The sequence below is a fragment of the Phocoena phocoena genome, chromosome 11 (assembly GCF_963924675.1).
Source record: "Phocoena phocoena chromosome 11, mPhoPho1.1, whole genome shotgun sequence".
In the NCBI taxonomy this organism is placed as follows: domain Eukaryota; kingdom Metazoa; phylum Chordata; class Mammalia; order Artiodactyla; family Phocoenidae; genus Phocoena; species Phocoena phocoena.
The window spans coordinates 10,552,739-10,579,836 of record NC_089229.1 but is presented as its reverse complement, the minus strand read 5'-3'; the positions used below and the strand labels follow the sequence as shown (position 1 = coordinate 10,579,836).

At 55.2% G+C, this 27,098-nt stretch overlaps 2 protein-coding genes across 2 annotated transcripts; one reads left to right on the top strand and one right to left on the bottom strand.

The window, feature by feature from the left end:
* The first annotated feature begins 13,739 nt into the window (after nucleotides 1-13,739).
* Nucleotides 13,740-16,123, top strand: CDC42EP1 (CDC42 effector protein 1). Its single transcript, XM_065888329.1, has 2 exons — nucleotides 13,740-14,202; nucleotides 15,522-16,123. The coding sequence occupies exons 1-2, from the start codon at nucleotides 13,740-13,742 to the stop codon at nucleotides 16,121-16,123; spliced, it is 1,065 nt and encodes a 354-aa protein (XP_065744401.1).
* Nucleotides 16,124-17,393: 1,270 nt separating this feature from the next.
* LGALS2 (galectin 2) lies at nucleotides 17,394-19,095 on the bottom strand. Its single transcript, XM_065887922.1, has 3 exons — nucleotides 19,013-19,095; nucleotides 17,680-17,839; nucleotides 17,394-17,540 (listed from the first exon to the last, which is right to left on the bottom strand). Exons 1-3 carry the CDS (start codon nucleotides 19,078-19,080, stop codon nucleotides 17,394-17,396), a joined length of 375 nt encoding a protein of 124 aa, XP_065743994.1. The 5' UTR covers nucleotides 19,081-19,095.
* Between the last annotated feature and the right edge of the window lie 8,003 nt (nucleotides 19,096-27,098).

Here is a 27,098-nt window from a genome sequence, read left to right as displayed (position 1 = left end):
AGTCGCGAAAGACACAGAGTGGAAGGGAGGGTGCTGGTGGGGTGAGGGGTCGGGGAGAAGTTAATTTGGATGGGTTGTCTGATAGGCTTCTGAGATGACATTTGAGCTGAGAGGGAGGCAGCCTTTCACTCACCTGGGAGAAGAGTGTTCTGGGCAGAAGGAACAGCAGTGCAAAGGCCCTGAGGCAGGGGGGGTGGGGGTGACCTGACATAATGGGTATGGAAGGACTTTGTAAACTCTCAAGGGCTGTGCACTTGGAAGGAGGGGTTATTATTGTTATTGTCACTATGTCAAGTTTGGGGAGGAGACAGGGATGTCAGGCAGTCACATGCCACAGCTGAGAGCTGCCCCTGCCTCCCTTCCTGTTCAAGTACTCAACCTAGAGAATGCCCGGCTGGCAGGCCAGCAGACGTGCCTGGGTCCTTGAACTGCAAATGGCATTCACTCCGGAAAAACTCGTTTTCTCCTTTGATCCTCCCAGTAGCTATGAGGTAGGGCTGGCAAGGCTTATTATCGTCATATCCATTTGATGGATGGGGAAACTGAGGCACGGGGTGGACACAGGATGGCGGCAGCGGCTTGCTGAGATCACCTAGCTCACTAATGGCGAAGCTGAGCCATATGCTCAAGTAGCCCGGTTCTCAGGCTAGGCTATCCCCCTGCCTCGCCCCGGCATCTGGCCCGGCACCCACAAACCAGCACACAGCCTCCACCAGGAGGTGCCAGCCACCCCCCAGGCTCCAGCCCGAGAAGAATGCGGCCTGAGCCTCCCCGTGGGAGCTCTGGCCAGCAGGCCTTGGCAGGAGAGAGGCCGGCTGAGTCAACACGAGGCTGGCAGGGGCTCAAGCTGCCCACCGAGGTGGAGTCAGAGACCTAGAGGGGGCTGCCCACCCCCCACCCCTCACTCTCCATGACACCCTCCCTCCTGCTTGCCTGAGTGGCTGCCAGCCCAGTTAACCCCTGCAGGCCTGACAGGGGAATGGCCTGGTGAGTATCAAACAGTCAATCGCCCTGCAGAAAAGTGCTGTGGGACCTCAGGTAGGTCACTTCACCTCTCTGGGCCAGTTTCCTCACCTGTGAGATCCACTACTTACCCATGAGGATGGTGTCAGAGTCTTTATGAATTAATAAAGGTTACTCTGCACATAAAACTGTATAAGCCATTGCATCTCCCCTCTGCGAGCTGGGGTGCAAATTCCTGCGTCCAGAGGCAATGGCTGTGCCCTGTGGCCAGGTGCCGAGGAGTTACGTAATGAGTGCTTGCTGTGACGTGACAGTTCAGTTCAGGAAACAACTCAGAAGAGTACAAGGAGCCTGAACATCTGCAGTCATTATGATACACACCCCCAACCTGTGTTTGTAAAGCTTCTTTTCCAGCCATCTTCTTTGATTGCAGCATTATTATTCCCATTTTACAGATGAGAAAACTGAGGCACAGGGAGGCTAAGGAACTTACCCAAGATCTACAGCTGGGACTAGTCGGAGCCAGGTCTTCTGACTCCTGGGCAGACATTTGGAACGGCAAACGTCGGGGAGGGCCCCAGGAGGTGGAGGGAGGAGCAGTGAGCAGAGGTTATGGGGAGTTGATTTCTGCTCCACTTCAGGGAGAAATTCTTGACCAGCAGAGCTGTTCTCTTGGAATGAGCTCCCAGTCACCAAAGCGGTGTAAGTAGGGGCGACATCCATCAGTCAGGGAGGCTTCTGAGCAATCCCGGCCCCAGGAAGATGTGTGTGCAACACGCGGGGTTCCTCCCCACATCCTCACACTGTGAGGACAGGGTCCCTTCGTGGTCTCAGAGCCTTTGCCCTCAAGGCAGCAGGGCAGTGTGAACGCCACAGACTGAGGTTTGAATCCAGTGGGACCACTTCCGAGCTGCAAGAGGTTGAAGAAGTAACTTTACCTCCTTGGCCTCAGTTTCCTCATCTGTATAATGGTGTTGTGAGGATTAGGGCCAACGCAAGTAAAGCACCGAGCCCAGAGCTCAAGCTCGCGTCTGGCACTTAGGAGGTGCTTAATTACTGCTCCCCTCGCTTCAGCTCATCCTCCTCTTATCATACGTCCAGGAAAGGGGGGGAGGAAACCAGGAGCTAAGAAGCTGTGTGGGAAGGGGGATCATCGGAAGAACCCAGGACTCAGAGCCGGGAGTACCGGGTTCGACTCCCAGCTCTACGAACAACAGGCAGGGGCCGTGGGCCAGTGGGAAGGGCTTTCCCTCCTCTGTTTCTGCGTCCACCACACAAAGGAGATCACGTATGTAAAAGCCCTGCATCCACCAAAGTGGGCTGGCTTTTGTTAGAAGAAAACAGATGGACCCATGCATCCAGGAATGAGCCCATGGTTGTGGGGCTGAGGAAGGAGCCCCACCGGACCTAGGCAGGACCAGGTGAAGCCCCAAGGGCTGGGATAGGCTGGGGGCATCAATGCTAGCGATGGCCAGGGCAAGGCAGGGCTGGCCTCCAGCCCACAGGCCTATCTCTCAGGCCAGGCTGGTCAGCAGAGAATAGGCCATTGTTTCTGCTCCTCAAACACTTTTCCTGTCCGCCCCCCTTGCCCCTACTCTCTCCACACCGGCCCCTCCTCGTGTTGAGAACAAAGATCTCCTGGAGGACCCGCCAACTCGTGCAACACTGCCCTTCCATCCAGGCCCCTGGCCACCTGGCCCAGGTCTGAAGAAGCCAGCCTCATCATCCCTGAGATGGCAGGGTCACCAGGCCCTGGCCCTTCTGCTGTCCCTCCCCACCCCCTGCAGCTACAGGCACCTCAGACCCCCACTCCCCGCCCCCCATCCATCCGACTGTCCTCCTCAGGGGTGGGGCTGGAGGAACTGACCCCACATCCTTCCTCAGCCCCCCTCCAACTTCTTGTCCTGTTCACCAGGAGAAAGGGAGCCTGAGGGGCCGGCGGGGGGGTGGGGGGCTTCCCTTCCCCCATTTCCCTGTGGAGCAGTGAATAAGGAACCAGAGCTGAGTTGGCCTGGAAGGCTCCGGCTGAGAAAACTCTTCCACGCGGCCAGCCCTCTTTCCAGAGCCTGGAATTCCAGAGGCGTTTCCGGCCCTGACAGCTGCCTGCTTCTGGGAGCCACGCTCTCCCTGTGGGCCTCACAGTCCCACCCTCTAAAATACCCTTGGGATTAACTCCCATCCTGACCCTGCTGCTCCCGAGAACCCACTGACACCCAGGCATCACCTCAAGAAACAGCCAAGCGGGGACAGCCAGGGACTAATCTATCATCACCCAGCCCGCAGGCCACCCGCCAGCCCCAGGCCAGGCCCTGATGCCCCAGCAGCTCAGTCATCACTCCAGCTGACACCCCATGGCACACACACCCACGTCAGACACACACATTCAGTGTACCCAGCCTGGCTCTCACACCTTCTGGTTCTCACAGCTTCATATGTCTGTGTAGAACCTGGTCCCACCTCCTCCAGGCAGCCTTCCTGGAAGCCCTGCCAAGTCCGCGCTCTGTCTGAGCCTTAACTCTCTGTGAGCCTGTCTGCTTCATCCTGTTAGGCTGGGAGCTGGCACACAGTAGGTACTCAACACATGCCCATTCACACTGAAGGCAGCCATGGCGTGTGGGGCGGCCAAGGACTCCAGCTCCACTGCTGACTCGCTGTGCACCCCCGGCAAGGCCTACACTCTCTGGGCCTCAGTGTTCTCCAAAGCCCACTGAGGCCCTGAAACTTCCACCAATTGTTGACTCTTGGGGATCTGGGGTAGGCGGAAGGAACTAGGAAGGAAGGGCTGAAGGTTCCTTCCAGGAAAGTCTCTGTCCCCTGGCTCCCCTCAGAGCACGTTCCTGTCCTCAAGGTCAACCAGGGAAAAAAAACTTGGGGCCAGGTTGCCGCAGGCCTCTGCTAATGAGAAACCCCAGTAAGGATCCCAAGGCACCTCAGGGTCTGTGACACCTGAGGGCAGCCATTGCTGGGGAAAGGGCAGGGGCCCAGACTAGCCCACACCACAGAGGGCCAGGCACAGCATTCAGGGCCTCTCTCCCATCCTCCACAGTAGACCCTCCCCAGCTTATCTTCTCCCCTCTCGAGACCGGCTTTCTCCCCAGCTCCACCTGTGGGCAATCTTACCCGAAGACACAAGGCCCAGTTCAAATGCCACCTCCTCCAGGAAGCCTCCCTGGACTTCCTCAATCAGTCCTCTGCCTCCCTGGCCCCTTCTACCACTGTTTTGGCCTTTCAGCCCTACCAGTTCCTGGCCTCTGTCTTCCTCACCACATCAGACAAATCTCTGAGAGCAGAGACTGCATTCCTTACTCACCACTGCCTCCTCACAGGGTACCCAGCCCAGGGTCTGGCCCACAGCAGGCCCTTACTTAATATGTACTAAATGAAATCGCCTCCTGGGAAAGGGAAGTCCTAACAATAGTAATAATAATAGCTACCCTTCATTGACCATCACCTACAGGACAGGTAGTGAATTTTATGGCTCACCACAAGGCCCAGGTGAGGAAGGTCACTCAGCTAGTGAGAGGCAAAGCCAGGATTTGAACTCGGGTTGGTCTGACTTGGAAATGCATGCTGGGTGATAGAAGTGAGAGCATGGGGTAGCCCCCTTCGCCCCACTGCTAGTCTCCCCAAGCTGGGGAACTAGCCTGCAGTACAAATCACTTGGAGGACCCAATGCTGCCCCCTTCCCTGCAATGCCCAGGTGTGTCTGAGCCCCTGCCGGGAGTCCAGCCCATGGAGAGTGTCCCTGGAGTGGTCCCAGCAGGAGGACACCTGCCCTCAAGGTGGTTGCAGTCCAGTTGGGGTGAAAAGGACCCCCTTCCTATGCTGGCTGTGACCATTTGTTCCCCAAATGCGCCAGGAGCACAGACATCACTGTCTCATTGGAGAGCTAGCTCACAGAGTAACCGATGCCAATATGGAGGAGGGACCAGGAGCAGGGGAGAGGCTCACTGTGGAGGAGGGCCTCCAGGAGGAGGTGACATTGCAAAGAAGCCTTCAAAGATGTTTTGCCCAAGGGCAACCCATTGATGAATGTGAGTGAGGTGTGTGGCTCAGAAAGATAACGACATGCTCAGAAAGTCATGTTGGTCAGCAGAGGCCAGGTATGAGTTGATGTAAGATCGTGAACAGGGAATGAGTGGGTGGAGGGACCCATGTAGGTACAGGCGGGCGGGTAGGTGGCTGTGGGTGTGGGCAGTGGAACAAGGGTTGCTGGATGGATAGAGTGGGGGGGGGGATATATGGGTGGGTAAATGGATAGGGGCGGAAGGAGGCATGGGTGGGGAGGTGGATGGATGGGTGGGGGGTAGCTAGATAATGGATAGGGCTGTAGGCAGTGGGTCAACTGAGGTGTAGTGGGTAGTAGGATGGCATAGTGGATGGGTAGTAGGTTAACAGATGGATGGGTAAATTGGTGGTTAAATGGTTGTGTAGAAGGGTGGGTAGATGGATGGATAGGAGTGTGGGTGGTGGGTGGGTAGATGGGTAGTGGACACTCAGAAGACAGAAGACTGGGGGAATTTTCTGGTGGTCCAGTGGTTAGGACTCTGCACTTCCACTGCAGGGGGCATGGGTTCGATCCCTGGTCCAGGAAATAAGATCCCACATGTCTCGCGGCATCACCAAAAAAGAAAAAAAAAAGAAAAAAGACAAAGGACTGAGAAGAGCAATCAGTGGGTCATTGAGCAGATGCATAAAGTGACCAAAAGCCGAGCCAGACTTTGGGATGGAAACGATGCATCCTTCTAGGGAGGGACTGGGATGGGGGCTGATAGATGTGGCCAACTCACTCAGCTCAAGGCTCCCACCCCAAACCTCACTGGAGCCTGGTGGGCAGCCACTGGCATTCCTAGGTCCCCAAGAGGGAAGTGACCCCTTTAGCTGTGCCCCGCCCCCTCCACCCTAGCTCCATAAAGGACTCCCTGCCCAGAAACTGCCTCCTTCCCATAAGCCCCAGGCCTCAGCCCACCCAGTCTGCAGGGTGATCTGAGGCAGCAGCTGAGCTCTGTGATTATGGCTCAAGGGGCCTGGTTTCTCAGCACACAGAAAGAGAGGGGGCCGCCTGAACTCCAGGCAGCCAGTCCCACCTAGCGGCTCCCAGTCCCCAGCTGGGAGGCATTTGTTCTGCATTCTGCACGCTGATTACAGCTCCGCCAGGGTTAACCCCTGCCCTCCTGGGCACAGTCTCTTGACAAGGGAAGGAAGGGGATCACAGGAAATTGGGAGAGGAGAAAACCATGGGAAATGGGGACTGCTCATCCCTGCATCTTTCACAAGGATGCCCAGACCCCTCCCTTTCTCTCATTTTCCGGAAGGAAAAAGTGAGCTGGATCCTTAAATCAGGAGTGAAGCCAAGAACAGGAATGCAGCCTATATAGAGAAGTAGTGTACTTCTATCTGGAGAGAGGCTTAGAATGAGGGGAGAGCGCCTCTCAGTCTCAGTTTACCCATCTGTAAAATGGGGCAACGAATTTCTAACTCACAGGTTGCCTCACAGAGAGCTAGCAGAGACAAAGTGACCGGCACATAGTAGGAAGGTTCTCAACCACTGGTTGTTCCTTGCCTGCCCCTGAGCCCGGAGCTAAAGCAGATAGAGAATATGTATGGCAGGTTGTAACTTTCTCCATTAACACTGCTCTCTCGGCCATATCTCTGGGGCTCTCAGCAAGTAGTAAATACCCACGAGCAGCAAATTTCCACGCTGGTATTATACCCATTTTACAGACAAGAAACTTGAGGTTCAGAGAGGCCAAGTGCCTTACCCGTGGTCTCAGGGCCTCTGACATCACACCAAACTTTGCCAGCTGCTCCGGGGATCTTCTGACTAGATGTGTAATTTATTGTCTAACCAGGTCACCTTTAAGAGTGAAAGGAAGTGCTATTAATAATTACGCCGGGACAGTAGGCATCACCTGGGACCGTCCTGGGCAAACCGGGAAGTATGGCCATCCTGCCACAGTTGGAGGCTTTGGGAAAGTCACTTTGCTTCTCTGCAAAATGGACGTGATGGCAGCATTGCCCCTACAGGGATCTCATGAGGATTAAATGTGATGATGCACGTGAGGTGCTACAGGGCCTAGTATGCATTAGATGCTCAATAAATACTGCTTATTACTACTACTGTAAAGGATGATAACCACAGAGCGCTAGTCCCTGCCTCCGTCACTGTCCTTCACGGACGTTCTTGGCTCACAGCAAGAGCTTCCAAATTCACACTTGATCACACTGCTTGCTGGCTTGGTGAGGTGGGACACCTGGCCCAAGCTTAAGCCCCCAACGCCTGGCCCAAGTCTCTCCCAGCCCTTGACTGTGCCCCCCATCTGGGCCTCTCAGGGGCAGCCCCCCTTCCCCCATGCTATTCAGTGCCTCTGAGATGTTCCAGATTTTCCCGGGGCAAAGCATCTTCAAGCCTGACCCCAGGGAAAGAGCTCTGACCGACTGGAGTCTCGGTGCTACTGCTGTGTGAGCAAGTGCTGGAATTCTCTACGCCTCAGTTTTCCCATCTGTCCAGCTAGGGAAATAACCCCTCCCTTGGTGGCCAGCACGAGGATTCTGGGAGCCAATGAAAGGAGCACAGCGCTCTGAACCGCAAAAACATCCTCCTTCCACGTGTGTGTAAATATGGCTCCTCCTCCAGCCACACCTGCCTCCTCCATGCCGATCCTTAGCTTGTTCTGTCTCTTGCCAGGTGTGTGTGCATTTCCGCTGCCCTTCCCTCTGCCTGTGTGTCCTTTACAAGTTAACTCTGGTATCACCTCTTCTAGGACACCTTGCTGAGCCCTGCCCCTCTCCTGCAGGCTGTGTTAGGGGTCTCTTTGGGTGAGGACAGCCCCAGGTCTTCCTGCCTGTCCTCAGGGGCCTCACAGTCACAGGGGAGTATCAGAGGTCAAGACAGCATGAGGCAGGGATCGGAGATCTATCTCCCCTCCTTGAGGACGGCACAGAGTGCTGTCCCTGGCTGATTCCCTGCCCCTCACGGGTGGGGTTGAGGGTGCTCCATAAAGCTTTCGGAACCCATCTATCTATCTGAGGCGTGACCTCATGTAATTGTTCAGCAAGATTCCTAGGTGCCGACACAGCAGGGAACACTTAACAACATAACATCTGGTGCCTGCTGCTATTATGCCATTTTACAGATGGGAAAAGCAAGGCACAGAAAGGATAAGCAGTGGCCAGAACAGAATAGGAAGCCAGGCTGTTGAGTTCCGAGGTCCACAGCCTTGACCACACACCACACCGCTCTACCAGTGGCCTGCACCCCAGTCTGGCTCATGTCTGTGTCCTGGTACCCGCGGGGGCCTGTACTGGAGCAAAAAGGAAAGGGGGCTTAGGAGAAAGGGAGTGGGTATCCCAGCTTGTAGAATTTAAGGTCTAAGCAGGACTCTGGCATTCAAGGCCTCTGAGATCAGGCTTCCCTGTTCCCCAAACTCCCGCAGGGAGCGGCTGAAGAGCCCAGCAGCGAGAGTTACCAGGTCAGGGCGTCCCAAGGCCACGCAGGGAGACGGTGGAAGAGGGCTTGGGATCCGAGGACCGAGTCACCTCGCCCCGGCAACCCGCACGTTCCCCGGCTCCCCCTGCCCCAGGCAGCAGGCAAAAGCCTGACCTGACGTCCTCGCCGCTCCCCCTCCAGCTCTCGCCGCCGCCGCTCGGGGCGGCGTGATCGGTGCCCGGGACGGGGGCCCGGCCCCGCCCGCAGACGGGAGGGGAGAGGCGGGAGGAGGGAGCGGGCCCACACCCCGCCCCCGCCCCCGGAGCCAGCCCGCGGAGCCCGCGGCCAGGGCGGCGCAGACCGGCCCAGCCACTCGCCCGGGCTGCGCGCCGGGACGCGCTGCCGACGCGTTCGCCCTTCGCCCCCAGCTCCTGCGGCTCGCGGAGAGAAGGTAACTGCGAGCTGGCCCGCGGGTCGTCGAGCCCGGGTGGGCGTGGACACCGGCAGGGGGATCGCGGCGCCGCGAGGACTTGGCACCCTCCGCTAGGCTCAAGGAGCGGGGGAGGGGGGCCAGCCTGCCAACGTCGCCCCGGGTGCCAACAGGCAGGCCCGGAGCGCTGGCCGCGGGAGCGGCGCCGGGACGCTCCAAGTTTTCGGGTTGTTTCGCAATGTTCCCGGCGGGAAGAGTGGGGCAGAGAACTGGAAGGTAAAGCGGGTTGCGGGAGGAGGGGGCGAGTCGAGGGCAGTCTAGGCTCCTTCCTGCCCTGGGAAAGGAAGGGAAGGAACGGGGAGGGGGCTATGTGTCGGAATGTCTGGCCCCTTGTCGAGGCCGGCGCGGAGAGCGGGAAGTGGCGGGGGGGGGGGGGACCGCTGGGGAGATGGTCCAGGCACCCTGCCCCCTCCCCAACCGCCGCATTCCAGGCCGGAGCAGCGGATGAGGTCATCCCGTCCGGTTCCCCTCGGGCCAAGGCAGCCGGCTGCCCCCTTACCGGCGGAGCGACCCTCCGCATTCTAACCCCGTACCTCCCAGAGGGAATGTTTTCTGGCCAAAATCTTTCCCGGGACTTCCAATCCCGACTGCCCTCGAGACTGTTCTATTCTTGCCGAAACAGGCAAGACTCGAGAAGTTTGAAGCCCATTTTCTGGATTGGGAAACTGAGGCTCAGATTGGTGAAAGGACTGGCCCGGAGGCCACAGCCGCACGAAACGCGGCGCAGGGACTGGAACCGAGGACTTGGGGAGACCCTGCCGGAAGCCAGTCAGCCTCGCCGAGCCAAAGGCTCATTCGGCTCTAACTTGGGGTGTCTGGGCAAGAAGCGTCTCCCCCTCTTCCTCCTTCCTCCCCTGTGGCCCAAGGTGCTCCCTCCTACTACTATCCCCCTTGACGTCCTGAGAACGGGGTCTCCGCTGCCACTGTGGACAGCTTGCTACCCTCTTTCTGGCCTCAGTTTCCGCGTCTTGAAGTGGCTGGACTCTGAGAACCAGAAGAAGGCAGCCCCCAGGGAGTTAACCCCTTGTTCCAGAGGCCAGAGCAGCCCTAACAGAGACAGGGTCCCGCTGCGCATCGGCATGGGTGGTGTTACCCAGCGGGACACTTGCGAGAGGGGGGCTATGTGCAGGGAGTGGCCTCCAGGATGAGAGGTAGTGCCCGCTAGGGGCCTGCGGGTGACCCCCAGGTGAGCGCTAGGGTGCCGCGGCCCCCACACCCGCCTCAGCCTTGCCTCTCCCCCTCCCCCCACCTTGGTTCCTCCAACCACAGGTGCCTCCACAGCGGCCCCTGCTGGCCTTCCCTAACGCATGGTCCCTGCTTCCGGCCCCACATCTTGTCCTCGTGGTCACCACTGCTATTGAGCAAGCACCTACCAAGTACCCAGGCCTGACTGTCCTCTGTAGGGTAAACATGAGGACTCCTGGGACGCTGAGGCTGCACGGTGACCACTCTAGCCCAGGTCACAGACACCGAATCTGCAGAGCTGAGTCTCCCGCCTCCCAGGCCTGCCCTTCTGTACTCAGCGGCTGGGCATCTGCCCGGACCCGAACAACTCTTCCCCACACCCCTGGAGTCTTCGCCCACTCCCCTGGCATTTACTGTTGATGTTGCTCGACTCCTGGGGAGGTTCCCAGCCACACCACTTTTTTTGTTCTCTGACTTGGGGCAAGTCAGTTCCCTTTCTGTGCCTCATTTTTTCCATCTGTAAAATGGGTATTTCTGAGCATTAGCAGGTAGTATTCCTGGACAGGTGAGGGGAGATAGGCCATGTTCCTGGACAGCCGGAGCCCTGCTTACTCCAGGGCCAGGTGGGGCACACCTAACCACCAGCAATACCCCGTGGTCAGAGTCAAGTGCCGAATGGGCTGCCATCAAGGGTCCCCAGAATGAGAGATATTAGTGTCAGAATGTTGGCTTTGAAACCCAGCCCTGCTTCAGGATCCAAGGGTTTAATTGACAGCATCTTCCACTCTTAAAACTCTCCTGCGAGAGGACCAGCTTCGATGCAGTTCTTGTTTTCCACGTGGGAAAACAGGTCCCCAGTAGCAGTGCCCTGCCCTCGGCTCCACAATGCCGCAGGTCTCTCTACAGCAGTGGGTGGGGTAGAGATCTTTTGGAGGTGCCCAGAGACATTTGGGAGGTGGGGGCATCACAAGATTGGGGCGGAAGCTGGTCTCACAAGTCAAAGTGGCCATGGGTGTTGGGTGGGGGCGCTGAGAAAGGAGGGGCTGCTTCTAGAAGCCAGGGAATTGGGGGCTGGGGAGAGGTGGGTGTGGCCCCATGGCAGACACAGTGACCCCTCTTCATGACATTTCAGGATGACACCCTCCCCCCCTCCTCCAGAGATTTAATCCTCACCTCAGCAGAGCAGGGAAACCTGGCCCGTGGCAGGTACCTGCCATGTGACCTTGGCCAAGTTCCTTCTCTCCAAGCCGTGGCTCTTCCTGTAAAATGGGCTAACCCTCCAGCTTTTCGGGGCTGTTGGAGAATCAGATGACATCATGTAGTGGCTGGCCAAATGCAGAGTGCTTCATAACTTCAGCAAACATTCCACAAGGACTTCTTGGTGCCTGGGGTGCCAGGGAAAGGGATGATTCAGAACCGCCCCCCAGGGGGGAGGAGTTAGGGTTGGGAGAGGATCAGATGGTGGGAAGGGAAGAGAATGTAGTCAGAAAACAAAGCAAGCTTTGTTTTATTGCCTCCTTTGTTTTTATCTTGTTATTTAACCTATTTTGAATTTCAAATAACATTTGAAGGGCAGAATTGAGGTTTTTACGCTTGGAGGTGGCAGCAAAATATTTTTTTTAAGTTGACACTCAGATCTAGGTGTTCTTGTTAAGAATCATTATCAACGTCTATCAGCTCAGGTGCCAGGCCTGTGGAGGTAAATGACTTGCCCAAGGTCACACTGTGAGGCCACTGAATCCTCCACCTACCCTCACTCGGAAGGTGACAAGGGGTGAACCTTTGGCATGAAGGTATCACATGTGATTAAACTGGTATTGATTTGGCACTTGGCCGCCTGCAGAGCCCAAGCTGAGTGCTGGGACGGAGGGAGGAGGGAAAATCCAGGCAGTGGCCCCAGCCTCAGAGTGTGTTGTGACCTGGAGAGACAAGACTGGGCTCCACGGGCCAGTAAAGGCTATGTGAGTCAAAGGCTCTGAGTTGACGTCTCTACCGGCTCTTTTTTTTTTGCGGTACGCGGGCCTCTCACTGTTGTGACCTCTCCCACTGCGGAGCACAGGCTCCAGACGCGCAGGCTCAGCGGCCATGGCTCACGCGCCCAGCCGCTCTGCGGCATGTGGGATCTTCCCAGACCGGGACACAAACCCGTGTCCCCTGCATCGGCAGGCGGACTCTCAACCACTGCGCCACCAGGGAAGCCCTCTACCAGCCCTCTTGATGTGACCTTGAGCAAGCTTGGCCTCTCTGGGCCACAGGAAAACCAAATGTGGGAACATAGGCTCGTAGGTGTCCTCCAGCCTACACTTTCTATGATACTAGAAGGGGTAGCGTCGGACCAAGAGAAGCTTAGAGAAGACTGGGACTGGGGAAGAAAGTCGGGGAGAGATCAGGAGGGCAGGGAGTAGGCAAGAAATAGCTTTTGGCACCAGCTGAGCTTTTTCCAAAACTTGTTCCCCGGTGACAAAGCTTTTGTCAAAACTATGATAATGTTCTTTCCTGCGGGCCTTCTCAGAGCCTTGAATATGCTCAGGCATGTAGTAGGCATCTGGAAAAACCACTTTTGACCACAGGATCCTTTTTCCAGGAAGCATCTAGAAGGCGAAGGGTTCTGCTGTTTACACAGCAGTTCACAAAACCTTCATCGGGCACCTCCTCCCTCCTGGCCTTGCTGGAAGACAATTTAACCCACCGAGAAGGGAGGTGACTTACTCAACCCACCAGCAGGAGGCCCTTGGGGTTCAAGGGCTCTGGGTTTGGGAGCGCTGCTTCACCATTGCCTACTGTGTGGCGTCCGGCAAGTCCCTTCACTTCTTTGTGCCTCAGTTTCTCCTCTCTCTATAGAGCCTCCCTCAGGGCTGTTGTCTGGGTTAAATGAGTGATGAACTTAAGCCATTGGCGCTCAGTAGGTACTTCATCAGTGGGCGCCGTATAACGACCACTCGTACTTTTTACCTACACACAGCTTAAGTGTACAGCTCGATGAATTTTTTGTGCCCCCTCCCAGTCTATACCTGTTCAAAGGCAACCACAATTCTCATTTCTATCCTATTGTTTTGTTTTGCCTGTTCTTAAATTTTCTGTACGTGGAAATATGCGATGTGTCCTTCTTTGTGGGTCTGTCTGCTCAGCATTTTCTCCATGTTCCCCATCATTTGTTCTTTTTTGTTTTTTTTACTTTTTGCTCGCACCACGAAGCATTCGGGGATCTTAGCTCCCCAACCAGGGAGGGAACCTGCGCTCCCTGCAGTGGAAGCGCAGAGTCTTAACCACTGGACCGCCAGGGAGTCCCCATTTGTTCTCTTTAGCTGTTATTATTTGGACCCAGGATGCCCCCAGGCCTACCACTACTTTTCTTTCTTTTAGGTCTCCACCCCTGGGCAGGAGAGGGGCTGTGCACATTTGAGGCACGTCTGGTGCTTTCTGTGTTCTTGGACAGAACACCTACAGCTGCTTCCACAGGGCTAGGAGCCAGGCCTCAGGGACAGACAAGCCATGGACTTCCCATAGCCTCAGCATTTGGGGGGCAGCACCTTAGGAGAGCAGGGGCGCAGGCTCCATCCGCCCCCTCTCACCGAGAAGGAGGGAGCTGAGAAGTGGACCCTTAGCCCAGCCCAGCGCCCTCCCCAGGCCCCCCCGTGGGCATGGACCAGCAGCTGTGAACAGCCAGAGCCGATGCCGGGCCCCCAGGGGGCCGGAGGAGCCCCGGCCATGAACCTGGGCAAGCTCTCACCCGTGGGCTGGGTGTCCAGCTCGCAGGGGAAGAGGCGGCTGACTGCGGACATGATCAGCCCCCCACTCGGGGACTTCCGCCACACCATGCACGTGGGCCGTGGCGGGGACGTCTTCGGCGACACCTCCTTCCTCAGCAACCACGGTGGCAGCTCACGGGGCACCCACCGCTCACCCCGCAGCTTCCTGGCCAAGAAGCTGCAGCTGGTGCGGAGGGTAGGGGCACCGCCCCGGAGGATGGCTTCCCCACCTGCGCCCTCACCTGCTCCACCCGCCATCTCCCCCATCATCAAGAACGCCATCTCCCTGCCTCAGCTCAACCAGGCCGCCTACGACAGCCTCGTGGTGGGCAAGCTCAGCTTCGACCGCAGCCCTGCCACCTCCACAGATGGCCACTCCAGTTACGGTGAGGGCCTGGGCTATCTGCCTATTTTCCAGAGGCTGAGTCCCAGAGGGTTTGATGGTTCAGCCAAGACTCCAACTGAGCTCTTTTCCCCACAGCATTTCAGCCTCCGTGGAGGTCAGGCCCAAACCCCAAATCATGGATGGAGCGGGGTGGGGGGTCACAGGGTGGGAAACTGCTCGCTCCCCAAAACACTGAGGTTAAGAGGTGAGGAGATGGGGTTTGAGTTCTACCTGCCCCTGAGCTGCTCCCCCCCACCCCCAGGCTCTTGGCTTGGCTGCCCACTTCAATGGAAGCAGCTCCCTTGTGTCAGAATGATATAGTGGAGAGGCAGAGAGCCAGGGCTCTGGATTCAGATTCTGGTTCTGCCTGATTCCCAGTGAGCCAACTGACCTCTGTTAAGTCCTGGCCTGTATAATGGGCCCCTCAGGGTCGCTGCTAAGATTCAGTGAGATGATACACATATTCAGTGTGGCCCAGAATCTGGCACATAGTAGGTGCTCAGGACACAGGAGCTGTTGCTGTGTCGTTATGTGAACAAAGGTTCCCGTAACTTGGCAGATTTGGAAAACCACTCGCATGGACAGAAGCCAGAGGCCCTTCCTGCCGGGGTGGGGAGTGGCAGGTGTAACCTTGGCTCCCCCTCTGGACAGCTCACCTGAGAACCGGGGCCCCTGCTGCCACCTGGTGGCCATTTCCTGCCCTGCAGCTTTGCCCCAGCACCGGAGGCTTCCTCCGGTGCTCCGTCTCCAGGGGCGATGCTTAGAATCTCACTGAGGGCTGGTCCACAGTTCCACCACTATATCTCAGTCCTGGTAGTCCTGGAGCCAGGGGCTGGGACAGAGGACCTTTGGAGGGCATTTGCCTGTCCTTTGGGTCTTGATTTCCGTGTAGTCAAACTCTGGCTGCTGGTTCCATCCCTGTGCCCACAAACCAGCCCGTATGCTATAGGTTCATGGCAGGGAACTAGGGGTCATACAAGTTCACAGCTGGGACTGAGAGTCAGGAGTTGAGCTCCAGGCTTGGCTTCAGTCCATCAAACTCTGTGGCCCTGAGCTAGCCCTTCCCCTCGTCCCAAACTGAGCCTCACTTTCTTCATCTGCAAAATGAGAATGAGGATTATGTAAATATCCAGGGTTGACAGGAGAATCACACAAGAGACTACGGGGCTCACTGTAGTGGAAAGATGGGGGAAACTGAGGCCAGATGGGGGAGTGGCTTGCTAAAGGCTACATAGCAAGCTGGAGTTGGTCCTGGCTTTCCCCTCCCCGGTTCCTGGTTAGGGACCCCAGCTATGACCCTGGTCCCTATTTCTCTTCTAGGCCTGGACTCCGGGTTCTGCACCATCTCTCGCCTGCCTCGCCCAGAAAAGCCTCGTGACCGAGACCGTGATAGCTCCTTCCCCTCTGAGCCTGAGCTTCGCCGCTCTGACTCCCTCCTGTCCTTCCGCCTGGACCTCGACCTTGGGCCCTCTCTCCTCAGTGAGCTGCTGGGGGTCATGAGCCTCTCAGAAGGCTCTGCAGCCGAGACCCCGGCCCCAGCCCCTGTTGCAACCCCCCCGACCCCTGCCTCAAGCCCCCCGCCCCGTGGACAGTGCCCCAATGGGGTAACCCTGGGGTTGGGCCCAACGGCCGAGGCGAGGGCCAGCCCAGTAGGAGAGCGTCCCTGTGCACCTGCTGGCGTGGGCCCCGGCAGGCGCTGGGGAGCAGGCTGTGGTGGCAGCCAAAGCAGCTGCCACCACGCTGAGATGGATGCTCGGCGGGAGCTGGTCGAGGCGCTGCCCCAGGCTCGGGCCTCTTGGGAGAGCCTGGACGAAAAGTGGGGGCCACCGCGGGCAGGCAGCAGGGCCTCGGTGCCCAGCACGGTGCAAGCCAACACCTTCAAGTTTGCTGAAGCCGAGGAGGATGACGAGGTCAAGGTGTGAGCGGCTGGGCATGGGCTCAGGACCCCAGCCAGCCTCGGGGCACCGCCTGTGAACTCCCCGGGCGCAGAGCCAGCCCCTCACCTGACAGCTGGGTCCCGCCAACGAAAGATGGGAGAAAACCCAAGTTGTCCCCAGACCCCTCCACACCTCTGCAGGACAGACATGGGAGGGAGGCCAGAGGAGACCAGGCTTGTCCTGGGACCTGCGTGTTCCCATGGGCCGTGCTGGGCCGCCCTGCCTCCCCCCACGGCCACTCTGGACCCAGCAGCCCTTGCTCCGGCCCACCCACCACCCCAGGCCATCTCCACCAGCTGGAGGGCCTTGCCTCACAGGGCAGCCTTTGTGCTGGGAAAGCTGCCCTTGCTGGGTGGGGGTGGGGAGCATAGCACACAGAGCCTTTGTCCCCTCTCCCAAAGGGACTGCCTGCCCCAGCTCATCCTGGAGCTACCCCCAGCAGGGTCCCCACTGCCTTTCTGAGAGCCCCAGCCCTTGCTAAGGCTGCTTCCCCGACATTACCCCCGCCACCCCACTTGTCCCAGAAGCCTCAGAGAAAAGTCAGGTGTGACCTCACAGTGGGGGAATCCCACTTTCCTGTGCACCCCAGACCTGCCTGTGGGTCCTGATTAAAAAAGGCTTTTTTGATAAAAGGTGTCCTGCAAGATGCTTGAGGACCTGGGAGGACAATGTCAGCGCCACCTGCTTGAGTCCCCTAAGCACTGGGTTTGGAAAGCCAAGGACTCCCCCCCAGGGGGCCCCAGTGAGGGGAGGGGCCGAGGCATTGGGTAATGAGTAATTAGGCCGGAATGAATAGCCCTGCGATAAGAGGCCCAGGTGCGAGCCCTTATCTATAGTTCCGGGAACAGCCCCTAGCCCAGGTGCCTGGAACCATAATCCCACAGGGCAGCTTGGCACTTGCCCTGGTGATAAAAGGGGACAAGCAGGCAGGACTGGTGGCTTAGAGGTGTTCGGGAGCACAACCCAACCCCCGTGTGGCAGTCCAAGGACCTTGTGCCTCAGTTTCCTCATCTGTATCGTGAGGATTCTGGGAGCATTAAGACAGTGGAAAGCACCACAGTTCCTACCACGGAAAGACTCTATAAAGGTGGATTCTTTTGTTGGTTCTTAGCTTTGGGAGATGAGCACAGAGGGTTAGGAACAGCAGATGGGAAGCGGGGGACCCAAGGGCTGCTGATGCCACGTGACTGGAGGTAGCTGGGAATCAGGAGCTGGAATCCACTCCGGGGTCTTGCGTTCTGGCGAGGTGCTGCCCTCATTCTAGCTTGAAGGAGGAGATGCTGAACCCACCCTGCACACTCAGGTAGCTCAAGTGGTTGTGGCCCAGCCTGTTGGGAAAGGTCAGCTGGTGCCCATCTGGCATCTTCACCTTGAATTCGTTGTTGTCGAAGGTCACGAGGAGCTGCAGTGGGAGGGAAGGCATCAGGGAGGCAGGAGCACCCTGGAAAGGGGCCACGGCAGTGCCTGGTGGGCCAGGGTGCCCTACCATCTGGGCTCTCTCCTTGATATCCTCCTCAGGCCCCTTCCGCCTTTGACCTCACCTTGACCTCTGATCCCAGTCTGAAGCACATGTGACTGTCCCGTTGCTCCTGCCCCCAGCAGTTGCCCTCCCATGTGTTGCAGACGATGGTGGATTCATTGAAACGTGGGTTGAAATGCAGGTTCAGTTTATCTGTCCCCTGGCCCAGATTAATCACAAAGCTGCAGGGGAAGGAGTAACAGGTGAGAATAAGGGGCCAGCCCTGGCCCCTTGGGTCGCAGGGTTGACCACAAACTGGGAGAATCACCAAAGGTTGTGTTAATCGAGGTCTGTGCCTTAAAACAAGGGAGGTGACAACTTGATCAGACTTGGCACTGGAGTATCACATTCCATTTAGAGCACAGACTAAGGTTCCTGACAAGAGGGTAACTAATAGTGACATTTCAGGAAATGAAGGTGTCTATCCTGGGGGAAAGAATTGCTGTTCTCAACTATCTGAAGACCCATTAAGTTTGGCCATAAATAGTTGGACACCTAAAGTGGTGAGCTCCCTGTCATTAGAGGTATGCAATCAGGAGTTGTGTGATCTCTTGAAAAGATCACTACAGGGGCCTGAGTTAGATAGACCTTCAGGGTCCCTGAGAGTGGGATGTTCTGAGTCATGGGGTGCCTTCATTGGAACGTCTCATACCAGAGGTATCCCACATTTCTGCAACCCTTAGGGACCCACGCAGGAGAAAGGGGTGATTTTCTCTTGGCTCCTACACAATGCGTCTGTCTGCCCTTCCCCAACCAAAAGTTGATGGAGATCAGTCCCAAGAAATGCTGACATTGTCCTGCACACAGGAGAGGCTAACGCTGAGCTGTAACACCTGAGGCGGAGAAATGCCTCTGATTCTAATGGAGAGAAGGCAAACAAGACCGCTTGGCGGCCCCTGGCGGCTGTCGCTAGTATAATGCATGTGAAAGGCCGGCCTCTGACCCTTCAGCTGAGTAAAGAGGGTGGTTCCCCGGGGGTTTGGGCCTTCAGTAGAGGCACCTGACTCGCAGAGGACTGGGCAGAGCTTCCGGGATTTCTCACTTGCCCCTTCAGCGTCTGTTGGGGGCCAAGGAAACTGAGCACATGGCATCTGCTGTGAATTCTGAAGCCTCAGATGTGAAAGCAGCCCTAACAGAAGAGGAGCCAGCAGGGGTGTGGGAGGGGGTGAGAGCGTGCCAGAGTGTACAAAAGGCCCCTGGTCTGAGGTCACGCTCGTCGGACCATTTCACAAGGCTGCCCTTCCCAGACTGCTCCAGGGCTGTGGGCAGCCCCCGTCCCCCTCCTGCCTCCCCCTCCCCCCCCACTGGCTCACCCATCAGCATGTCCTGCCTCCCCCTCCCCCCCACTGCCTCACCCATCAGCACAGTCTGCGATCTTGCCCTTGATCTTCAGGGTTGTCCCCATCTTCATGTCCATGTTCATAATCTCAAATTGCCCCTGCACCAACAGAGAAACAACCCACACAAATCAACCACACGCGTGCCCGGAGCTCTTCTGCTGCTGAAGCCCGTTCACCAGCATCATCCCATCCCGACCTGGCCCCAGACCTCACTCTCCCTCTGCCCACACGAGAGCACGGAGCTGGGAAGGGAAAGAGCCAGAGTGCTCAGATCAGAGCTTCCCGGAGCCCCTCTCTTGCCCATTTTGCTTCAGTCTCATCCACTGCAGCCTGAAGAACAGCCAGATCCGGAGACATAGGGCCCAGCCGAGGGAACCTCAGTTTGCCCATCTATGAAATGGAGAGAATGACTACTGCCCACCTCACTGTTCCCAAACGTGTTCAAGCCATGATGCACGGTGCCCTCTGCAAAATCCCCCAAACAAGGATATGCTTAGTTCTTGCGCAAACTGGGAGTCATCTTACTGACAGCAGATGACGGTATCACAGGTAGGTCTAGGCCCATCCCAAATGAAGAACCTGTAAAGCTCCATAAGTCACATGTCTGAACATGTCCATCAAAATCCCTCTCCACACCTCACTTTCCTCATCTGTAAAATGGGCTAATTTGATTTATTCGCTCAGAACCAGTTGCCGAGCGTCCACTGTGTGACAGATGCTGTCGGAGGCGCTGAGGTTAATAGCGCCTCCGTTGAGCTGGTTGTGAGGATGAGCGCTCACGTTTGTGAAGCCCACAAGTAGGGCACGGGCTAAAAGCAAATCAAGGGACTGTGGCCATTATGCTTATTTATTGCTACTCAGTATCCACCTGCTTCCTATTTTTCCATCGACCTTGGCACTGTCTGAATTTCCATATAGCAGGGGTTCCCACAACTTTACTACGGTTAGAGGGAGGCTCTCGAAGCTGGGTTTTCAAAGCTCATTATCCCAGCCTGAGAAAATGTCCAGTTTTCACATCCATGGTTGGAGGGTGTGTGGTTAGGCCAGACAGGATATAGCAGCCACCAAATATTTAGAACACTTTATGGGAGAACACGTTTACATTGTGGGATTTCTGTTCACTGATTTTTTTTTTTTTTTTTTTTCTTGAGGGAGCACACCTGGGAAGCCCTGAACCAACTCATGGGACCAGGGCGCTTTGCTGAAAGTCAAGGGCGGTGTCCGTGGGGGGAGGATCAACATTCCCCTGGTGGCACAGGGGTAGGGTTGCCCAGTTCTCCTGGAGGCAGTGCCTTTTAAAAGGAAGGCCTGAGGGCTTTCCTGGTGGCGCAGTGGTTAAGAATCCGCCTGCCAATGCAGGGGACACGGGGTTCGAGCCCTGGTCCGGGAAGATCCCACGTGCCCCAGAGCAACTAAGCCCGTGCACCACAGCTACTGAGCCTGCACGCCTGGAGCCCGTGCTCCGCGATGGGAGAAGCCACCGCAATGAGAAGCCCATGCACCACAATGAAGAGTAGCCCCCGCTCACCGCAACTAGAGAAAGCCCGCACGCAGCAATGAAGACCCAACGCAGCTTAAATAAATAAAACAAATTTTTTTAAAAAGGAAGGCCTGAAAGAGGCCTTGCCAAGCCCAGGAGAGTGGAGCATCACAGCACGTCAGACCCTAAGATGCCGCAGAGCAGGGTTTCCCAGCCTCGGCACCCTGGACATTGGGGCTGGATCACTCTTGTGGGTCTGTCCTGTGTGCTGTAGGTGGTAGAGCAGCATCCCTGGTCTCTATCCACCCGGTGCCAGTAGCACCCTCCCCCCAAGTTGTGATGACCAAAAATGTCTCCAGACGTGGCCAGACGTCCCCTGGGTGGGGGGAAATCTCCCTGCCTTCGAGAAAGTGAGATTCGGAGGCAGGAGACCTAACTCCTCAGATGGGCGCTTATGGTAACAGCTGGATCACCGGCCAGACTGGATTAAAATTCTCCTTCAGCCTCTCACAGATAGACAGAGAATGCCTTCCTTAGAGAGGTTATCCGGTCCGTCCCAAAGAGGAACGCCCTGCCGCCAAGCAGACCCTCACAGCTGTGTGCCCTGCGGCATGCACAGTGCCCACCAGATGGCGTGAGGACTCTCCTGTCTCCTCCTAGTTGCAGGCGCCACCCACCAGGACCCTGGGACAGTCAGGGTGGGACTGGGATGGGGAGAAGCACACCCCCTGCCCCTGTATATCCTGCTGGCTGCCCGGCTCAAGCAGAAGAACCCGAGAGCCCAAGGCTGCTGCAGGGCAGGGGCATGAGAAAAGCCGGGCTCGGGGTGTATCTGGACAAACAGGGATGCCCGTGGAAGGGGGCCTGACCTCCTGCTTAACAAAGCCTGAAGCCCAGAGAGAGACAGGGAGGCAAAGCTGGGGTCGGGATGGGGGCAGGTGTCAGGGGTTGGGATCTAGTGCCAGCTCTGCCCCTAGCTGGCCAAGTGAGTAGGGGCCAGCTGTGCCACCTTCCGAACCTCGGTTCCCCCATCTTTAATATAAGAGGTTTGGACTAGGTGGTCTCTGAGGAAGGAGGAAAAAAAGGGAGGGATGAGATGACCAGGGGAAGGAGAAAGTAGGGAAAGTCTCTGGGCACAAAGGTCTTCCCTGGGAGGCAGAGGGTGGGGAGAGCACCCTGCCATCCATGCTGGACCCTCCAGTCACATCCACACCCTGCATCCCACCTGTGCTGACTTGAATATTGTCTCCCGGAAAACCATGTCTACTCGGAGCCAGTGAATGAGACCTATTTGGAAATGGGGCCAAGTTGAGGTGAGGTCATAGTGGCTGAGGGTGGGCCCTAAATCCAATACGACTGGTGTCCTTATAAGAAGAGGGAAATTTGGACCCAGAAACACAGACACACAGAAAAGACCATGTGAAGACGGAGGCAGAGTTTGGAGGGATACAGCTACAAGCCAAGGATGGCCACAGATTGCCGGCAACCAACAGAAGCTGGAAAAGATGTGAAAGAATCCTCCCCTAGAGCCTTCAGAGAGAGCATGTCCCTGTCAACACCTGGATTTCAGACCCCAAGCCTCCAAAACTGTGAGACAATAAATTTGTTATGGCAGCCTCAGGAAACCAATTATACCATCCTCAGAAGATGCCATCTGTGATCCAATTCCCCAAATATGGGAGACTGAGGCTCAGGGAGGGCACCTTGTCAAAGCACCTTGTCCAAGGCCACACAGGAGGCTATGGTAGAGCAGGCTTTGCAATAAAAGAATTAGCGAGGGACCCCGAAGAACCTCCACCCCTGCAATTTACAGCTTGTGATATTAGGCAAGCTAATCTTCGAGTCTCAGTTCTTCATCTTTAATAGGTTAAAGATGTCTACAGATGTTAGCAGTATTGCCACGATTAATATTTCTAATGAGAGGGAGTTCCCTGGCAGTCCAGAGGTTAGGACTCCAGCGCTTCCACTGCAGGGGGCCCCGGGTTTGATCCCTGGCCGGGGAAATAAGCTCCCAGAAGCTGAGGGGGATAGGCCAAAAAAGAAAAAAAAGAAAATTACTGATGAGAAAACTGAGGCTAGAGGGGGAAAGAAACAGGCTAAGAACGGTGGTGGAGGGAGCAGAGAACCTTGGTGCTAAAGGGCTGTGGAGGGACTTCCCTGGTGGTCCAATGGTTAAGACTCTATACACTACGGATGCAGGGGACCTGGTTCGACCCCTGGTTGGGGAACAGATCCCACATGCCCACAACTAAAAATCCCACGTGTGCAGCAACTGAGACCCAGCGCAGCCAAGTAAATAAATAAATATTTTTTAAAAAACGGGGTGGGCTGTGGAGGTGATCTGTCCAACTTCCTCGGTATACAGATGAGGAAACAGAGGCTGGAGGGGCAGCAATGCTCTTCCGCCAGCATCCACACCACCCCCACTCAGGCGAAGAGGCAGAGGGTTGGAGGAGGTGGGCAGTGGGGAGCCAGCATCCTCACCGACATGGTGGCAGCTCCTGACGGTAGCTCTTGGTGGCTCCCGGAGATCTGGGCTCAGGGTCTCAGCTCACAGCCCAGCTTATATCCTAGAATATTACACATTAACTCCTCCAAGCCCATAAATGAGGACTTTGGTCCTTTCTGCCAGGGTGTCTCTCCACCCGCATTTCCTGGTACCCAGAACAAACAGGCAGAAGGCTCCTCACCCCGGCCCAGCCCACTCAGCCCACAGCATCCTCCTGGCCTCCCTCCAGCCCAGCTTCCCAGCCTCCTCCCAGATCTCGAGGGCATGTGAACCCAGAAGCAGCGCTGAACTGGGCACCAGGAGCGGGAACAAACCATGTGAGCTTGGCAGGCTACCCAACAGCCCTGAGCCCCTTTCTCATCCTTAAACAGAGATTTGTTGGTAAAAATCTCTAGAATTTTATGATGTCCAGATTCATTTTGAGAGTCTTTTGTTTTCTCCCCTCACCTCATGATTTTTCTGATTGTCTGTGTACGTTTTAAAAGCAATACATGGTGGATTCAAAGAAAACATCTAGAAGTATCAATAACAAACCAAGTAGGGAAGGGAGTGGGAGGGCTGGGGAGGGTGGGGTGGGTAATGGGATTTCCCTGCTCTGCTCTTTACTCCTACTACTTATGTAATTGACATACGATCAGTCATAATCCCACCACCAGGATGGAACCTGCTTTTTTTTTTTTTCTTCTTCTTTTTTTTGCGTTACGCGGGCCTCTCACTGCTGTGGCCTCTCCCGTTGCGGAGCACAGGCTCCGGACACGCAGGCTCAGCGGCCATGGCTCACGGGCCCAGCCGCTCCGCGGCATGTGGGATCTTCCCGGACCGGGGCACGAACCCGTGTCCCCTGCATCGACAGGCGGACTCTCAACCACTGCGCCACCAGGGAAGCCGAACCTGATTATTTTATTGGCACATTTCCTTCCATGCGGTTTTCAATGGATTTATATCATAGATACACGCCGTCTATTCAATTGTTCATCCTGCTTCATTCAGTAAACATTAAAGCCCACAAATCTATATTTCAGAACTATATCTTAATGGCAGTGAAATACTCTACCTTTCAATGACTAAATTTATTCAACCTATTTCCTTCTGCTGAGCACGTACATTAATTCCAAGTGTTTGCTATTAAAAATGCTACTGCATTCAATTATTTGCACATAACTTCTGGCAGCATCATGACAACTTTTTTAAGGCGGATTCCCAGAGGTAGAATTTTTCTAGAGCCCTGGTCTGGTGAGCTTGAGAGTTTTCCATTAGAGCTGGTGGTAGCCACTCTGGGTGGGGTGCTGGTGGGCCAGGCCTGCTGAAGGCCCTTCTGTGCCAGGAGCTGACAGGTGGCTCACTGCGCGGCACTCACAGAGGACACGACATTGAGTTCCCGGCCGCCCCAAGACGAGAGTGATTTCCTCGCAAGGAAATTGATCCGTTCTTGATCTTTCTCCCAGGGCCATTGTAAAACCCAAGCAAGATAAGGAGTTGAAAGGGCTTCATAAACAGAAACTCTCTAATCAACAGAAACTACACCTTGTACAGGTGACATTTTTCTGATAATAGTAGTAATTCTAGCCCACTGTGGAAAGTACAAAGTAAAAAGAACTTAAAAGTTCACTTGTTTTAAAAGAATGTTTAAAGACAGAAGAACATGACCACACTTATGAATTGTGCTCTTTTCTGTGTGTATGTTTTATATCAATGGAAGATCTTTTTTTTTTTTTTTTTTTTGTGGTACGCGGGCCTCTCACTGTTGTGGCCTCTCCTGTTGTGGAGCACAGGCTCGGGACACGCAGGCCCAGCAGCCATGGCTCACGGGCCCAGCTGCTCCGCGGCATGTGGGATCTTCCCGGACCGGGGCACGAACCTGTGTTCCCTGCATCGGCAGGCGGACTCTCAACCACTGCGCCACCAGGGAAGCCCTACCTTGGTCTTTTTAAAAGAACCAGCTCTTGGTTTTGTTCCCTTCGTTATTTTCTGCTTTTATGCTAATTAACTTTTAGGGTTTTTTTTTTTTTTTTTTTTTTTACTTTTTCTTTTATTGCTCTTTTTCTAACTTCTTGAGGTGAATGTTTAGTTCATTGACTTTTCATCTTTTCTTCTTACTAATAACTGTATTTAAAGCTATGAATTTTCCTCTACCTACTACTTTGGCCCCTTCTCGTAGGTTTTCAGATGTTCTGCTCAATATTCCAAATGTTACCCTTGAATCAAGCTGGATGATCAGAAAGTTGTTCTCAGCACTTAGTACATGCTTAATAAATATTTACTGACTGACTGACTGAACAGCAAAAATCATCATCATCATCAGGGAAGAGTTAGAAAGTGAAACATCAATACTACAGGATTGGCTAAGTTGATGGTGCTAAGAAAATATAAATAGGGGCTTCCCTGGTGGCGCAGTGGTTGAGAATCTGCCTGCCAATGCAGGGGACACGGGTTCGAGCCCTGGTCTGGGAAGATCCCACATGCCACGGAGCAACTAGGCCCGTGAGCCACAACTACTGAGCCTGCGCGTCTGGAGCCTGTGCTCTGCAACAAGAGAGGCCGCGACAGTGAGAGGCCTGCGCACCGCGATGAAGAGTGGCCCCCGCTCGCCGCAACTAGAGAAAGCCCTCGCACAGAAACGAAGACCCAACACAGCCAAAAATAACTAAATAAATAAATTTTTTAAATTAAAAAAAAAAAGAAAATATAAATGAACTATTACACGGCCATCAGAAATCACACTTTGAGGAGACCTTCAGTGGCCATGGTTTCTTGCTCATGGTACAGTGTTAAGTGAATAAAGCAACTACAAAAGCAAGTTCCCAGGATTTCATGATGGGCGCTTACAGACCTGCCTTCGCTGAATTGTACCGCAGGCCACCAGGCTGCACTGAGGGACGACAGTGAGGAGCAGCCACAACAAAGCTGCTGGCGTGTCCACCTCTGAGGTGCCAAGGAGGACATGGCCTAGCTGGCCACACAGGGTCTCCCTCATGGAACACAAGCACAAAAGACTTGATTCAAATGCATGGGATTGAGGGCCCCCGTAGAAGAAAAGTACAAAACAAAGCCAGGCCTTAAAGAGGCCAAGTCCAGTAGCGAGACAAGCTTGGGCACAGGAAACGACTAGAAAATAATTAATAACACCCCGATGGAAGGCTTCAGAAAGTCCCAGATTCCTGGGGCCGAGAGGGTTCTCCAGTGTCATCTGGAGGTCAGTACAGCTCTGGAATCTTGGTTCTAACCTCTCTGAGTTCAGTCTCCTCCTCTGTAAAATGAGAGCAATAAATGTTGCGAGGATTAAGGGAGACAAAGCCTGGCACTTCGTTAATAGTTAACAGAAAAGATTTGCCATTATTATCAGGAGCCCAGTGCCCTACCTGTGTCAGCTGGGAGGAAGGCTGCTCACCTCCACCTGGCGGCCAAGTCTGAGCCCCAGGCCTGTGGGAATGTTCTCCTTGCAAACTCCCAGGGCCCCATCATGACTTTTGTGAGCCTGAGGTGCTTCTGCTTTCATGGGTCCCTTCCTCCATTAGAAAATATATATTACATACACATAGACATAAACACACATATATTTAATTATATTTTATGACTGCATTGAATAAATATATCAATGTTACATATATTTTTTTTAATAAATAAATTTATTCATTTATTTATTTTTGACTGCGTTGGGTCTCTGTTGCTACGTGCGGGCTTTCTCTAGTTGCAGAGAGCGGACTTCTCATTGCGGTGGCTTCTCTTGTTGCGGAGCAGAGGCTCTAGGTGCACAGGCTTCAGTACTTGTGGCGCACAGGCTTAGCTCTCTGTGACATGTGGTATCTTCCCCGACCAGGGATCGACCCGTGTCCCCTGCGTTGGCCGGCGGATTCTTAACCACTGAGCCACCAGGGAAGTCCCTCAATGTTATTTATTAAAACACTATTGTCTACCTGAAAGTTCATTTTCTCTTCTGATTTTATTTTTTTGGCCACACCACGTGACATATGGAATCTTAGTTCCTCGACCAGGGATGGAACCTGTGCCCCCTGCCGTGGAAGCATGGAGCCCTAACCACTGGACTGCCAGGGAATTCCTCTTCTGATTTTATAAGAGATTAAAACATTTTGGTGGGCCCCTAAAATTGTCTG